At 41.0% G+C, this 15,514-nt stretch overlaps 1 protein-coding gene across 4 annotated transcripts in view; it reads left to right on the forward strand.

Moving 5' to 3' along the window:
• The first annotated feature begins 2,384 nt into the window (after nt 1-2,384).
• Nucleotides 2,385-15,514, forward strand: part of Stn1 (STN1 subunit of CST complex) — a 36,340-nt gene continuing 23,210 nt past the window's right edge. For 3 of the 4 annotated variants that reach the window (XM_027930345.2, XM_071610938.1, XM_071610939.1), the window contains exons 1-3: nt 2,385-2,798; nt 3,087-3,279; nt 10,617-10,712. In XM_027930345.2, coding sequence (XP_027786146.2) covers nt 3,126-3,279; nt 10,617-10,712 — 250 coding nt within the window. In that variant the 5' untranslated portion in view covers nt 2,385-2,798; nt 3,087-3,125. Of the gene's footprint in view, nt 2,799-3,086; nt 3,280-9,888; nt 9,956-10,616; nt 10,713-15,514 lie in introns of those variants that run through there. The other variant, XM_071610940.1, reaches the window with a different exon arrangement.

The following is a 15,514-nucleotide window of genomic DNA, read 5'->3' on the forward strand; positions in this document are numbered from 1 at the left end:
GATGAACAGTAAGGGCTTGACAAGAGTTGGGGAATTGAAAAATTACCAAAAGTAGGAAGAAGGGGTGGTCATGTGAAACCCATCTAGGTTTGCTAACTGGTACTCATAGAAGTTGGGCTCCTACCCTCCCCCAGGTACCAGGAACTTATCTTCAAGTAAGGGCTGGAACAAGCTGTAATTCTTTTGCCAGCCTTCAGTTTTCTCAGGCAGGCATTTTAAGAGGGACTAGAATGTGTCCTTGAGTTGTTTAGTGTTTATTCAGATCTTTGCAGGCCAAGGTTGAGGCCTAGCCCAAAAGAGGGCTAAAGGATCCTGATTAGAGTTTGGTTAAGGAGAGAATATTTGTCAATTATAAACTTGGGATAAAAAAAAAAATCTAATTCAATTTGCAAATGGACTAACCCCATCTACCTACAAAAATGTCAAAAATAGTTACAACACAATTTTGGCTTTGAGGTTGAGATATGCAGTTCAACTCCCAGAAGAATTTACTAAAATCTTAACTTTCTAGAAAGAATCGTCTATTCTGTTAAAAAAATAAATAAATAAATAAAAAGCCTATAAAACAAGTTATTTTACACCACACTGTGAACCCATAAGAAAGGGTTCCTAGCATTAAGTGCTAGCTGTTGGGTTTGGAAATGTCTGCTTTGCAGTGTTATGGAGTCTGAAGCAGGAGCCCTATAGTGTTGATAAAGATCTCAGGAGCCCCTTCACACAAAGTCCAGGCAGTGGTTTGGGGAAGCTGGAATCTACAGTGTTAGTGACTGAAGCTACAAGGATTCTCCCAGATTCTTCTAGATGTTTCTGCTATCTGGAAATTCTCTTCCACACCTCACTGTAGGTTTCAGTTATAACCTACTCCTTTAGGTTTGTGGCTCAGATCAAAAAAAGCCCCCTGGACTCAAAGGAGTCCTCCCTTCATTATAAAAGATGACATGGGGTAATCTGTTCTGTTTATTCAACCTGGGTAGGGCCCTGCCCAAGGCTGGCAGTAAGCATGGAGTCCCCAAGGACTTTTATCTCTAGCACTCTACTCCTCAGAGCCATGAGAGTCATTTCTAAAATCATCTCAGGCTCTGAGTACACCTAGGAGTAATTTCCTTTTTTGGGTCCCACCCTGGAGCAGATGTGTGCATTTAGGAAAATGTCACCCAACCTGTCTCTCCCTGCCTGACAGGTGAGCTGGAAGCTCCTGTCCGACTGGGTGTTTCCTTGGGGACAGTTTCCCTTCTATGAGAGAGGGTGTTTTCTCTTAATTAGATCTTAAATTCTACAGGCCCAACTGTTCATTGCAATAGAATCTGGGTGATGCTGTATTTTACCAAAGCCTGTTTTCAGCTTCATCTGTGCCAGAGAGGTAATTGAATGCCATGGTTCTAATGACACATTTTCCATTCCAGTTGCTTAAAGTTCCTTTTCTGATAAATAGTTTAGTAATTATCTCTTTGGGTCACCACCTGCCCCCCCCCCCCCCCCCGGGGGATTGGTCTGCTGGGCTGACCTGTCCTGTTCATGTCATATTAGAGGCCCTGTAAATTAGGAAGAACTCCTGCCATCTCCAGTCATATTATGATGTAGCTTCATTATTTATGAAAGTGGAATGTGATTGTCTTTTCTCGCTTTAAATTAGTGAGAGGACAAGGCACCAACAGGGTAGCATCAAAGTGCCAGCTTTTCAAAGTTCTTAAGTGTACAACATTACGGACTATAGATCAGGTAAGAGGAAATGAGACAAAATGTAGGGTAGGGTCATGACCTTCCAGGGCTGTCCACAGAAGAGACAAGGTCTGGTATTCACTCAAAGGCTCAAATTTAGATTCTAATAGTATCTCCAAGGGAGATCATTTAAAATACACCATAATGTTGTTGGGGACATAGCTCACAATTGGGAACTTGCCTAGTATGCACGAGGCCCTGGGATTAAACCCTAGTACCGCAAGCTAACAAAGAAGCCACTCGCAATCCTGCCTTGGGAGCTGCTTTATTTAGTTGTTCTTTTACAACAAAAGTCTGATCCTTAAAAAAATCTCTAAGAGATGCTGGTTCAGGGTCCCGTCAGCCGCGGGAAACAGGGTGAAAGAGTGATTTGGGAAGGCAGGTTTGGACTACAGGAAATTCGGGAACCACTCCAAAGCCTCCGCCATTTGCTCCCAGAGCCGCGGCGGGAGCCGGGTCGTGGGAGGTGCTAGAGATCAGCCGGGGCAGCTGACGTCACAGCCCCTCCACTACCTGAAGCAGAGCGTGGGCAGCACGGGGGCGGGGCCGCGGCGGCTCGGGGGCGGGGCGCGGGCTGCAGGAAGGAAATACGCAGGCTGGCTGACTAGGGTTGGCTCCTGCTGGAGGCGGTGTCGGGCTCCGCCGGAACTCCAGGGTTGACCTCGGCCAACTGCTCCTGCAGCGCGCGAGGGCTGTGGCTTCTTGCGGTTCCGACCACCGGAAGGACCGGCCTCTGCGCTGCTGGGAACTGCCCGAGGCCAAGCCGTTGCGGCTGCAAACGGATCCATTTTTTGCTTCCCCCTTTTTTTTTTTTTTTCCTAAATGGGTTTGCTCTCAGGGGCACTTGGGCACTGAGGCACATCCCAGCCCTATTTTGTATTTTATTTAGAGAAGGGTCTTACTGAGTTGCTTAGCACCTCGCCATTGCTGAGGCTGGCTTTGAACTCGCGATCTTACTGTCTCAGCTTCCCGAGCCGCTGTGATTACAACTTCTTTTTTTTTTCCCCCTTGGTTCATCCGGAAAAGCGAAAGGTGCAGAAGCAAAGCGACGGATACATGCATCTACTGTGTCCCTACACGTGCGTGGTCCCAAGGGCTCGTGTTGTTTCCTGGTACCCACGGTTTCAGGGCATACCAGTGTGTGGGGGGAATTCTCCCCAAAGTGAAAAGTAGTTGTTTAGCCATTTCCAAGCTTGTACTTTGGGGGAAAGGTCCTCATACAGTAATGTTTCTTTCCGCACCCCGTGGCTTAGAGTTTGACAGAACCTGGCTCCCCAGAGTTCTGGATGCCTGCTGGGAGCAGTTTCCAGACACTGCCAATTTCGCCTATATTGAATGCCCTGCATCCTGATTTTTGTGTCTCATAGATCCTTGACTCAGTGAGACAGTCTTTAAGGTTTAGCTGAATGCCACAGCCCGGCCTCTTGATGCAGTCTGAATCCAGCAGGTGTGAAGAGGAGACCCCATCCCTCTTGTGGGGTTTGGATCCTATATTTCTAGCCTTTGCAAAACTCTACATCAGGGATATCTTGGGCATGAAGGAATCCCGTCAAGTGCCAGGTATGTGACTGGTCAGCCAGATGGATCCCTGTGTTGCATCTGTACCCTCTTTCCCAAAAGTTGCAGAAAGCAGAGGCTTAGGTGCTTTAAAGAGAATCCTCTCTGCTTAGAACTTGACCTAGTTTGGACCTTGGAATGAGTTAAAGCCGTCTCAAATTAAATTAAAAAAAAAAAAAAAGATTGCCTGGGGAAGTTACCTTTGTACTAAGGAAGCTTTTTGCCTGTGTTCAAGGTCTTCCATATTTAAAAATACTCAGTTGTCTTTCTTTGGATCTGCCCTTGGTGTTAAATATCATCAAGCCAGTTGTTCCTAGGCCTCTTGTGTCACCTGCCTTGGTGAGTGACCCACCTTCTGTAAATCTTAGATTTCTTCTTTGTAAAAATGATTATCAACCATGATTGATCTTGTGGGAGTTTGTTTTGTTTTGAATTAATCAGAATCAAAGAACTATGAACTCCATGGGGTAAGGACATCATCTGTCTTGTTCACCTATGTAATCACAGTGCTTTAAGCAGTGCCTGGCATGTAGTGAGGGAGCCCTCAAGAAAAGGCAATTGAAACAACAAATTACACATATAAAGATAAATAAAAGTTGTTCATTAGGCCAGGGGCTGTGGTGCACTCTTGTAATCCCAGCAATTTGGAAAGGTGAGGCAGAGGATTGCAAGTTCAAGGGCAGCCTGGGCAATTTAGTGAGATCCTGTCACAAAATTAAAAGGGCTAGGGATGTAGTGGAGTGCCCCTGGGTTCAAGCTTCAGTACCTCAAAATAAAATTTGGTGGAGTAATGGCTACTACAAAGGCTTATCATACCTAAAAGTACAACAAATAGAGTTTGGGGTAAATTTGAATAACTGGAGTAGCTGTGGGTGTGTCTTCACATGTTTACTGTGACAGTGGTCCATTTTATGCTTTGAATAAAGTCCTTGCTGCTCTGCCACTGCAAATTATTTTTAAAATTAACATATTTGTTTCCCTTTGTCTCTCCCTGCTACTCTCTAATCTCTCTGCCTCCCTAATCTCAGAGGAAACTTCCCCATTTTAGGCAGATTTATCTGTCCTTGAGTACACAACCACCATCCCAAGGAAGTGAAGTAATTCAGACTTTGGGAATGGTACCAGAAGATCTCAGAATTTACTGTCTCCCAAATTAACAAGTGAATTACAACTTCTACAGAGAACACGCAGAATGTAGCTTTTGAATTCCTTCTTTAAAAGCCCCCTATTCCTGCTGTTGAGCAGAATCACACAGCCTTTGGGACAGGAGTTATCTGTGTTTCTCCTTTATTAGCAGAGCAATAAACCTCTTTCCTTTTTCTCAAAACTGTCCTTGGGGCTGGGGTTGTGGCTCAGTGGTAGAGTGCTCACCTAGCACGCCAAAGGCGCTGGCTTCAATCCTCAGCACCACATAAAAATAAATAAATAAAATAAAGGTATTGTGTCCAACTACAACTAAAAAAAAAAAATTAAAAAACAAACTGTGTCCTTGTAATTGGTTTGGCATCAGGGACAAGGACCAAGCTTCGAAAACAATATGAGAAGTTTGGTTATACACTTTTTTTTTTTTTTTTTTTTTGGTGCTGGGGATTGAACCCAGGGTTAGTGCATGCCAGGCAGGCACTCTGCCAACTGAGCTATATCCCTAGCCCTCAGTTATACTCTTTTTGCTATTTTGAGTGAAGCTTTCCAATCAGTAGCTTTTTAAATATCAGGCTATGTGCCAGAAATGGTCAATGATCTTGAGTATCCACAGGTTTAAGTGGGTGAACTTTTATGTGATTCCACTTATATGTACAAATACATCTGAATGGATTTAACACTGAAGCCTTTTGTACAAATTTTTTTTCACCACACCTTTATTTCCTAATTATTGTTGGACATGGTCTGGTTTTTTCCTTGGAAGGTAGCCAGCCTCCCCCGTAGTTTTCCGCTTTCCAGAACAATCTGGTATTCTTTATAGCTCATCTCTAAAGGAAGAAATTCATTCACACCAAATGCTAGCCTTGTTTATGAGCAAGCAAGTATCAGGGATATCGTAGAGGCTTCACTTTTCCTGTGGGCAAAGGATTTTATGATGTACTAAAAACAAACAAATAAAATACTAGTACTGATTTTTGCTCCATTACTGGTAAGAGTGTTTCAGATGCATTTTGTTTTTGTTTTTGTGGTGCTGGTACAGAAAAAAGTGAGAGAGAGAGAGAGAGAGAGACAACTTGAGACTTTATAAAATTTAGAAATGTTTAAACAGCAGAGAATATCTTAAAATAACAAAGGTTAACCAAAAAAATGATAAAACATGAATCATGTGTGTTCTGTAATAAAGAATGTGACTGGCCTTTGTCCTTGATCCTGGGAGGTAACCTTTAAATCCTTGGAATTCCCTGAGTGATGAAATGTCTTTGTTGTGGATGGTAGGCCCTTGGACCACACCTGCTGTGCTTATAGTTGCAGGATGGGGCTGTCTGTATTCAAAGAGCGTCCTTACTATTAGAGGGTTGGGGTTTGGAGCCAGGTCCATCAGCCTGACCCCTCAGAGGTCAAGTTCAGTCATATGTCTAATGAATCAATCATGCCTACATTATGAAAGCCCAATAAAAATTCTGGAGTTTTCCTTGGAAGGTAGCCAGCCTCCCCCGTAGTTTTCTGCTTTCCTGAACAATCTGGTATGCTGAGGCTTAGATGAGCTTTCCTGGCTAGTGATCTTATATTGATATGTCAGAGGATGATGTGTACTGGAGATATAGAAGCTTCACATTTGGACCTTCCCAAACCTTACTCTTTGCTATCTCTTCATTTAACTGGTGCTAAACTGTACTCCTAAGTATAACATCTTTCTAAGTTCCAGCAAATTACCAAACCTGAGGGATTCATGGGAATCCCTAGATTTATAGCCAGTTGGTCAGAATGCAGATGGTCAGAGGATTCCCTCAAAACTTGGGGCTAGTGCCTGAAGTGAGAGCAGTCTTGTAAGGGTTTGTATCCTAAACCTGTGAAATTTAACCTGGCTGGAGACTTAGTGTTAGAATTGCATTGCAAAATGTCATCTCCCTAAATCTGTGAATTTAGGGTTGAACTTATAAAAATATTGTAAAGTTTCTATGGTGGTGGTAATGCTTAGGTTTGGGGGAGTTTCTGCATTAAAAAAAAAAAAAAACAATTAAAAATAATAGCTCATAACATGAAAAAAAGGTCTTTGTTTCAAATGTCCCTATAATGTCAAATTTCAAAGATTAGACAAATAACAGCTTTGTTTTTCTTCTGCTCTTATATCATACACAACACAGAAGATTTCTCAGATCCCAAAAGATGTGAGGTTTTCTCCCCATCAGAAAGCAAGCAGCAGGTTCTGCCATGGAACCAGCTGGGCATCCTATAGTCCAATTTTTTTTTTTTTTTTTTTTTTTTGGTACGATGGATTGAACTCAAGGGCATTTGGCCACTGAGCCACATCCTCAGTCCTATTTTTTGTATTTTATTTAGAACAGGATCTCATTGAGTTGCTTAACACCTTGCTTTTGCTGAGGCTGGCTTTTAACTTGTGATTCTCTTAAGTTTTGATGTTATCTACCTGGAGATAGTGTCAGATCCCACCGGTTGAGGGTTCTGTCCCCAAGACTTCCCCTGCACAACTTCTGATGCCAGTTGCAAGTCCTGGGATGTTTTTATCTGTTCTTCTGACAAAGTGGCTATAAATTAGTGTTTCCACAACCCCTTCTTCAGGTTCAACTAATTTGCTTGAACAGCTCTTAGAACTCAGGGAACACTTATATTTACTGGGTGACTATAAAGGACATTCTAAAGGATGGAGATGAAGAAATGCATAGTTAAGTTATGAGAGAAGTTCTGCTGAGCTTCCACGCCCTCTCCAGATGTGCTGCCCTCCAGGAATCTCCACTGTTAAACTACCTAGAAGCTCTGAAAACCTTATCTTATGGCAAATATCTTATTGGAGACTTATTTGCATAGGCATAATGGGAGCATGGATAACTGGAGAAATATGATTGGACAATAAGGATAGGATGTAATGCTAAGAGACTAGGTGGGGAGACCCAGCAAGGACCTTCTGTTTAGATTCTTCTTGGCCTCTCTATCCAGTATCTTGCCTCCACTGTATGTGGCAGGACCCCTTTGAAATGAGGAAGGTCTTAAGACCTACTATTGGACAAAGTAGGTCAGAGAATTCCTTTTGGCCATCTAAAGCAAGGGAAAACCAAAACCAATCCCTCATAGATAGCCAGGTACGACTGTATTTATAAGGATTATATTAAATGAATCTATATTTTAAAAGTATTTTATTAGTCATTTTATTGTTGTCATATTTCAATAAGAGCAATTATACATCAGTAAAATAACAGTTAATCTGAAAATAGATCCATCAAAAGTATCTTTTAAGAGAAAAAAATAGGCAAATAAGTTGCTGTGGTCATGGGTGTTCAGGGTCTGCTGTTTGAAATCTATTGGTGACCCCAGGTCCCTCAGTCGTCACAGCTTGACCTTTCTCCTCTCAAGGGTGTGAGGCTCCAGGGATCCCCTGGTTTTTGTAGGCCTCTGTAGGCTGTATGTGGATCATCAGGAGCAAGGGGACCCCTTGGAAAAGGCTGGAGCATGAACTTGGTGTCAGCTAGCATTTGTCTGTTGTGATCATTTTCCTAGCCTGTTGGGCTTTCTCTCACTTGACAGGGCTGTCATCCAGCTCCCTTGAGCTCTCTTCTCATAGGAGAGCTCTCACTCTGATGGAAGGAAGTGGTTCTCTAATTCTTTTTCTGTGTCCTTGGCCCTCTTCTTATAGAGGCCATGCATCTCTATTTGTGTGGTTCATGTTTCCGTGTACTTTGAGACATTTCTTCTGTCTTTGTAAGCAATGTATTTCCTCCTCAGTGAATTTTCTCAGAGTTTTAAATGCAAACCATGTGTTATTTTCTTATACAGCTGTTGTCTTTTGTCCTGATTCTCATAAGTTTTTTTTTCTTGCATCAATCCTTGGAGACGCAACATTTTTTGTTGCATCCTCAAGTGACTATATATCTTTTCAAAGGCAAGCCATTGTCAATTCACGAGGTAAAAGTTTATGGGGCCCACATCTGTCTTTTTTCAAAGAAGTCTACCGTGTCCTTAAGAAAAGAACTGTTCAGATTTTTATCAAGTGTTACCAGATACAGAGTTTGTAACATCAGAGGAGAGGCAACTTGGGGACATCTTTGGCTTGTGTCACTAGTCCAGTCACCTCATCATCTTTTCCATAGACTTCAATCTAGGCAAAGCACTTTTTGTCTAGCTCTTTCCCCCATCTTAAAGGTCTTAAAATTTCATGGTTTTTCTGTGGATCCACTTTGTTCCCATTCAACCCAAATATTCCTTGATAGGGGTGACTCTCCTTTTGGGGAGACTCAGGCTTCTTCCCTTGTGTGACTGCCATTTTCAGCTCATGGCTTCCAAAGCTACCCTGGGGATGATCTCCCATCCACCAAGTTCATTTTTAGAAGTTGCCCTTTGCAGACAGAGAGGGGTCTGCTTTGGGCTAAATTTACTCTGTTTTCTTTCTTTAGACAAATATCTCATTCTCTTAGTGCCTCTGGCAGGCTAAGGCTCAGGGGCTCCTGTCTATACCTGGGACTCTGCCATGAGTGACTCATCTCTAATCATCCTAAAGGGGAACAAGAGAACCACCCACAGGGGACAGTTTGGATTCAGGCCACAGGTCCCACTGTGGCTTGAAATCCATAGGCTCTGACCAAACTTGGTGGGAAGGGAAGGAGATGGCCAGATGCATGAAGTGACCATGACTTCTTTGTTTACATTATATGCATTTATTTAAAAAGGAAACGGCCAAAACTGGATGCAGTGACACATACCTGTAATCCCAGTGATTCAGGAGGCAGAGGCAAGAGGATCACAAGTTGAGGGCCAGCCTGGGCAGTTTAGCAGGCTCTAAGCAACTTAGCAAGACCCCATCTCAAAATCAACAAAAAGGCTAGCATATAGCTCAGTGTAAAGTGCTGCTGGATTCAATCCCCAGTGCCAAAAAGAAAAAAGAAAGAAAGAAATGGCCATTTAAAAGTTTATAACCTGTTTCTGAAAATAAACTATTAGCTACCAGTAAGAGAGGCCAGAGAGGAGGTCAGTCAGGACCCTTTGTGCAGGTGGCAGGAACACAGTGTTTAAGCTACAGTGGAAAGCTCAGGTAAGAATATGAGGGCCCCAGAAAGAGGTGCTGCACAAGGCAGGAGCTTTGGGACTTCAGATCAGCGTCAGGGACTCAGGTAGGGTCCCTCTGTCTGCCTCTGTCACCAGGTCTGAGAAAGGCTGTGGGTTTGGTTGGGTGGGTTCCCCAGTCAGGTTTCTCCCCTGGCAGAACTTTGACTGACAGCATCTGTAGTTTGGGTTTTGAAAACAGAGTTTTAAAAAGAGAGGTTTTTGAATTATAATCTGCTGGCCCCAAAGAGTATTTTTTTATAACCTATGTGTCATCTCCTTTTTTTTTTTTTTTTACAAAAGGAAAAAAAAAAGGGCTCTGGCCAGTTCACAGAAATGATGACTGGTTTCTTAGAAAAGCACTGGTTTAAAAAAGCCCAGAAGCCTTTCTCATGGTTTCCTTTCTCTTTCTCAAAGTGCAGTCCTGTGTGGGTCCCATCAGATGCCGGCTGTTGGTAGGCCCTTGTGAGCCTTCTTCACGAAGGTACATTTCTTTCTTTCTTTTTTTTTTAAATTTATACATAACAGCAGATTGCATTACAATTCTTATTACATATATAGAGCACAATTTTTCATATCTCTGGTTGTATACATAGTATATTCACACCAATTCATGTCTTTATACATGTACATTTCATAATCACAATGGAAAGCAAATTCACCAAATCTAGTTGGGCAACATCAGTTTTTTTCCACACTCCAGACTTCTTTAAAGCCAAGCTTTCTGCCTCTGACCCTTGAGGAAAAGACCTTTAATTTTCTTGTAACTTGCCATTTGGCAAGGACTGTTTGTTTTTCTTTTTGCAGGGGAGGGGGGGTGGCTACCAGGGATTGAACTCAGGGGCACTTGACCACTGAGCCACTTCACAAGCCCTATTTTGTATTTTATTTAGAGACAGGGTCTCACTGAGTCGCTTAGCACCTCACTTTTGCGGGGGTTGGTTTTGAACTCGTGATCCTCCTGCCTCAGCCTCCTGAGCCATTAGGAATATAGGCATGCGTGGCAACTGTTTCTTAAGATTAGAATTTCAGCAAATAGCATACCACAGTGTTTTGACATCCCCACACCCTCCCTCAACAGACATTTAATGAAGCAGAAAATGTAATCATATATTATATGAACTTTGCCTCTTTTTTAATTTTAGGTATATTTTTGTACAATGGCCATCCAATAAAACAGGTAGATATTCTGGGGACCGTCGTTGGAATGAGAGAAAAAGATGCTTTCTACAGTTATGCAGGTAAGAACAATGATGTCTGAAATCAAGTTTATGTAGAAGGTCCTCACTTAGCTAAAAATTGAATTTTAAGCAGGTGCAGCCTTTCAGAGCATCGGGAGCCAGTTCACAAAGCCCATTCCTCTGCTGGGAGCTCTTGAAGCCCCACATGTAGACTGAGTGAAGAATGAGTTAGGAATGATACTGAGGAATACTATAAAGGGACCACTGCTAGGGAGCCAGAAGGTAGGAAAAATAACAGAGCAGTCTAGGATTACTGATTGACAGGGAGGACACTGATACCTATAGGCATAGCTAAAAATAACAAAGGACAGTTGTATGGATACAGATAAAGATGTAGATCTCTATTTTTTTTAAGTACCAGAAACTGAACTCTGAACTCAGGGACACTTAACCACTGAACCACATCCCCACCCCGCCCCTGTTTTTTTTTTGTAAATTATTTTGAGACAGGGTCTCACTAAGTTGTTTAGGCTGGCTTTGAACTTGTGATCTTCATGCCTCAGCCTCCCAGTTGCTGGGATTATAGGCATGTGCTATAGTGCCTGGCCAATATATGTTTATAGTGATACCTTAAAAAGAAAAAACCAGATTAAAAAGTAGACCTTTTAAGAAGACAGAGAGGTGTAAAAATAACTTCAAAAGATTTATATCCAGAACAGTTAAAAACAAAAAATATTCTGGTACTCAAAGGATAAACATCCACTATCAGAAAAGTTCCTTTCACTCACATGATGAAACAACCACTGTGGAAATCAGTATGGAGGTTCCTCAAAGACTAGGAATGAAACCACCACATGACCCAGCAATACCATTCCTTGGTGTTTATTCTAAAGATTTAAAGATTTCATCACTGTAGTGATCATGCATACCCATGTTTATAGTGCACAATTCACAATAGTCAGACTATGGAACTAATGTAGGTGTCTGTCAGTGGATGAATGAAAGAAGAAAATGTGGTATATATTCAAAATGCAGTCTTATTCAGCCATAAAAGAGAATGAAATTATGATATTTTCAGGAAAATGGATTGAATTTGTGAACATTATGTTAAGTGAAATAAGCCAAACTCAGAAAGTCAAGGGTCAAATATTTTCTCTCATTTGTGGAAGTTAGAGAGGAAAAGGAAAAGAAAGGGGTTGGGGGGTGCTCATGAAAATCGAAGGGAGATTGTCAAGACACGACTAAATTGGTCAGGGTCACTCCAAGTGAATTTGGGGACTAAATAAAGACACAGACACAGAAACTACCTTTTCTTTGGGTTCAGTAACTGTTCCTCAGCTGCAGCTCCACCAAGGGGGACAAGGCAGGCAAGAAAGAGAAAAAGCACGCCTGGGACCTGGATTTTATTGGGGAGAAGCCATTCAAATGAGGCAAGGGGTCAGGTTTCAGGGGGTTGAGTCTAGCTTCGGGATGTCTGCTGTCTGAAGATTGACTGACATCTTGGAAGGTCACACCCATCTCACGTGCTGTGTGATGACCAAAGGCAGAGCAAGCAAAAGGGACAACTGTGTGCACAGCACAGACAGAGCAGCATCGTAAGTCCAGTCTGCTTCGTGCGTTCAAAATGCTCCCAGCTCACACAGCCCATGGCTGGCTCGCCACAGGAGATCAGTAGAACAGAGGAAAGGGACCAGAGGGAGGAAGGAGGAGAGAGAAAGGGGAAATACTGGGGAATGATATTGGCCAAATTATACTGTTATTTTGTGTGCATGTACAAATACGTAACAATGAATCCTACTGTTATGTACAACTATATAGTGAACCAATAAAAAAGAAAAAAGGAAAAAAAATAAATAAAGGGTTTCTGTATTATGGATCAGAGAATTGCTAGAATATGATTTTAGAGTAGTGGGTCTTGATTTTTTTGAGTTTTATTTGAGCATTATAATACATTGCCTTATACAACTCCAAGAGTCTCTGTAGTCGAGAGGCTTTGTTAGATATTTGGTGAGAAGCTTGACTTGAATTCCAAACCTTTGTTGTAATTGACTTTTTGTGGTATTATCTTGGATTTGCATTCTTCTTTTTATATATATATATATATTTTTTTTTAATATATATATTTTAGTTGTAGTTGGACACAATACCTTCATTTTACTCATTTATTTTTTACATGGTGCTGAGGATTAAACCCAGCACCTTGCACGTGCTAGGCAAGCGCTCTGTCGCTGAGCCACAACCCCAGCTTGGATTTGCATTCTTGCTGTACTTCAGGAATAATAGAAGGTAATCAAACTTTGTGACCAAGAACATTTATTGGCAGTCTATACATGATTGATCATTTGTAGATACAATGTCATTGCATTTCCTCAACATTTACTCTTTTTCCTGAAGACAATAGTCTCATGCATATTAAAATAGCACATGAGAGAGGAGATTTTGCTTGTCTTTCGCTTTTTTCCCCAGCATATATAAATTTTTAAATCAGCAATAGATCATTCTGTCAGGCACAACAACCATATGGAACCTGTTCTCTGTTTCATTTTATCAAAGACCCTGGTCCTGGTTTTCTCCAAGACAACAAACATTTACTAAGTTCCTCAGTCCACTCAGCTGTGGACTATGATACAATAAAGTGCTTCCTCTCTTGATACCAATGAGGAAATAATAGTGTCTTTAAGTTTACAAAGCACCTTCATTCATCTTTTCATGTTATTCTCTCCCTCATCTTTTGAAATAGAAAGGACAGCTTTTATTTCCATTTTGTAGTGAGAAAACTAAGGCTCAGTAACTTGTTCAAGGCTCTGCTGATGGAGGTTTGTGGGTCCAATCTGCTGTGCACTGACCCCAGTGTGCTCTGCAATTTGCTTATAAGTTGGATTGCCTCTTTCTCTCATCCTCTTCCTCCTCCAGCCTCCTGCCCCTAAATCAGCTAGATTTGATTTTTAGTTTTCTATTTTTTTAGATCAAATAAATGAGATTGTTGAGGACTTTAGTCCTGGTCTCAGAATTAGGCCCTTGACCTAAAGGGTCTTCACTTCATTCCTTTTCCCATTAAAAAAAAAAAAAAAAAAAATTGAAATGATGTTTGACTCTTCCCAAGAAGCCTTTCCCTCTGAGTGGGTGTCATGAGAGCACAACACATCTGTGGGCTGTGGGAACGTGGCAAGCGTCTGGATGTGGAAGCACTTGAGAGCAGAAATGCTTTTGCAACTTTGATTCTTTTTTTATGGGTTGTGTTTTGTTTGGCAACTTTAATTCTTGTGTGGCTTGTTCAAGTGGAGCACTGCTTCTCTCCCTTCTGTCCTCAGGCCCACTTTGGCTCTCTGGCCACCTGCCAGGCAGCCACTCCCTGCTATCCTGGGGCTTGCTCTCCCTGACTCACCGCAGGCCTGTGCTGGGGGTATTTCTGCCCACACTGACTCATTCCTGGGGAGGACACTGTGCCACACTGCCAGCATGCTCCTCTTCCAGGGCATTCAGTGGCAGGCCTTGGGGACTGTGGCATAGAGTCTGCTAGAAGAGGTCACAAGCCAGGGAAGGGAGGGTTTGGTAGCAGTGCTTGTGGTGTACAGAGCACCTGGCAACCACTCGAGCTCAAGACAAGACCAGAATGTAGAATAATACTCATCTGCTAATTCTTTGACTTTTCATTATAAATCAAGATTTTTCAATTGGCCAGAGAAATGGTGATCCTATAGGGGTCATACTTTTTTTTTTTCAACTCAAAATGTTTATCTCGATTTTTTTATTTTTTTGCTTCTTTTTGATATTTACTCATTAAAAAATAAAATTTAAAATGAAAAGATTTTAATGAAGTATATAAAATTCATGTAAAACACTATAAATTAAACAAAACAATGTTAGTGTTTTAGTGAACGTCTTTCCTGATATTCCTAGAGTGTTGCTAATGTTGAAGAAATCTAGAAATGCCTTATTTCCTTAGCACTATTACTTGCATGTTTTTCTCTTCTTAATGTTTTTGAAATTAGAATTATAATTAATGTATATATTGAATATGAGATTCCTTCTCCATACTCCAAAAGATGCTGCTCTTAGCATTTAATATCATAAAAATAATTTCTGTTAAAATACACTGTTTAATGCTTTATATAAGTTAGATTATTCATAAGATTTTAGGACATAAGATTTCTGCTTGGCAGGGAAGCATGTATATTTTTAATAGCAGTGATCATAGATTTCTCATAACTTTTTATTCTCTCTTTTTTTAAAAATATTTTTTAGTTGTCAATGGACCTTTATTTTACTTAGTCATAGTGGTGCCGAGAATCGAACCCAGGACTTCACACATGTTAGGCAAGCATGCTACCACTTAGCTCCACCCCCAGCCCATAACTTTTTATTTTCATATACTTATTCTAATTTATTTAACCAATTGCCTGTTTATAAACATTTAGTTATTTCCAGTTTTCAGTATTACAAACCATACTGCAGTGAGCAATAGATTTATACAAGATATATACATCCGTGTATTTGTTCTTTTTTTCCTCTTCAGTTTAATTTATTGGAAGTAATTGCCAAATCAATCATATGTGTGTATACACACACACTTACATACACATACACATTTCAAAATTTGATGAATTTCTCCAAGCTTGCTCTTTAGAAATTTAGTACTAACAGCATATGAGAATATCAGTATTTTAATATTTGTCAATCTAGTAATTGAGAGATTATTTAAACTTGCTTTTTAAAAAATGGTAACTAGTGAGTTTAGCACACTGACATATACTTATTGGGAAGTTTTATATTTTTTATATTTTCTACGAATTTGCTATTTTTTCCTCTTCTGGTCTTGGTCTTTTTCTTATTAATTTATATGAGCTCTTTACATATAAAGC

The sequence above is a fragment of the Marmota flaviventris genome, chromosome 4, assembly GCF_047511675.1.
Source record: "Marmota flaviventris isolate mMarFla1 chromosome 4, mMarFla1.hap1, whole genome shotgun sequence".
NCBI classification, from domain to species: domain Eukaryota; kingdom Metazoa; phylum Chordata; class Mammalia; order Rodentia; family Sciuridae; genus Marmota; species Marmota flaviventris.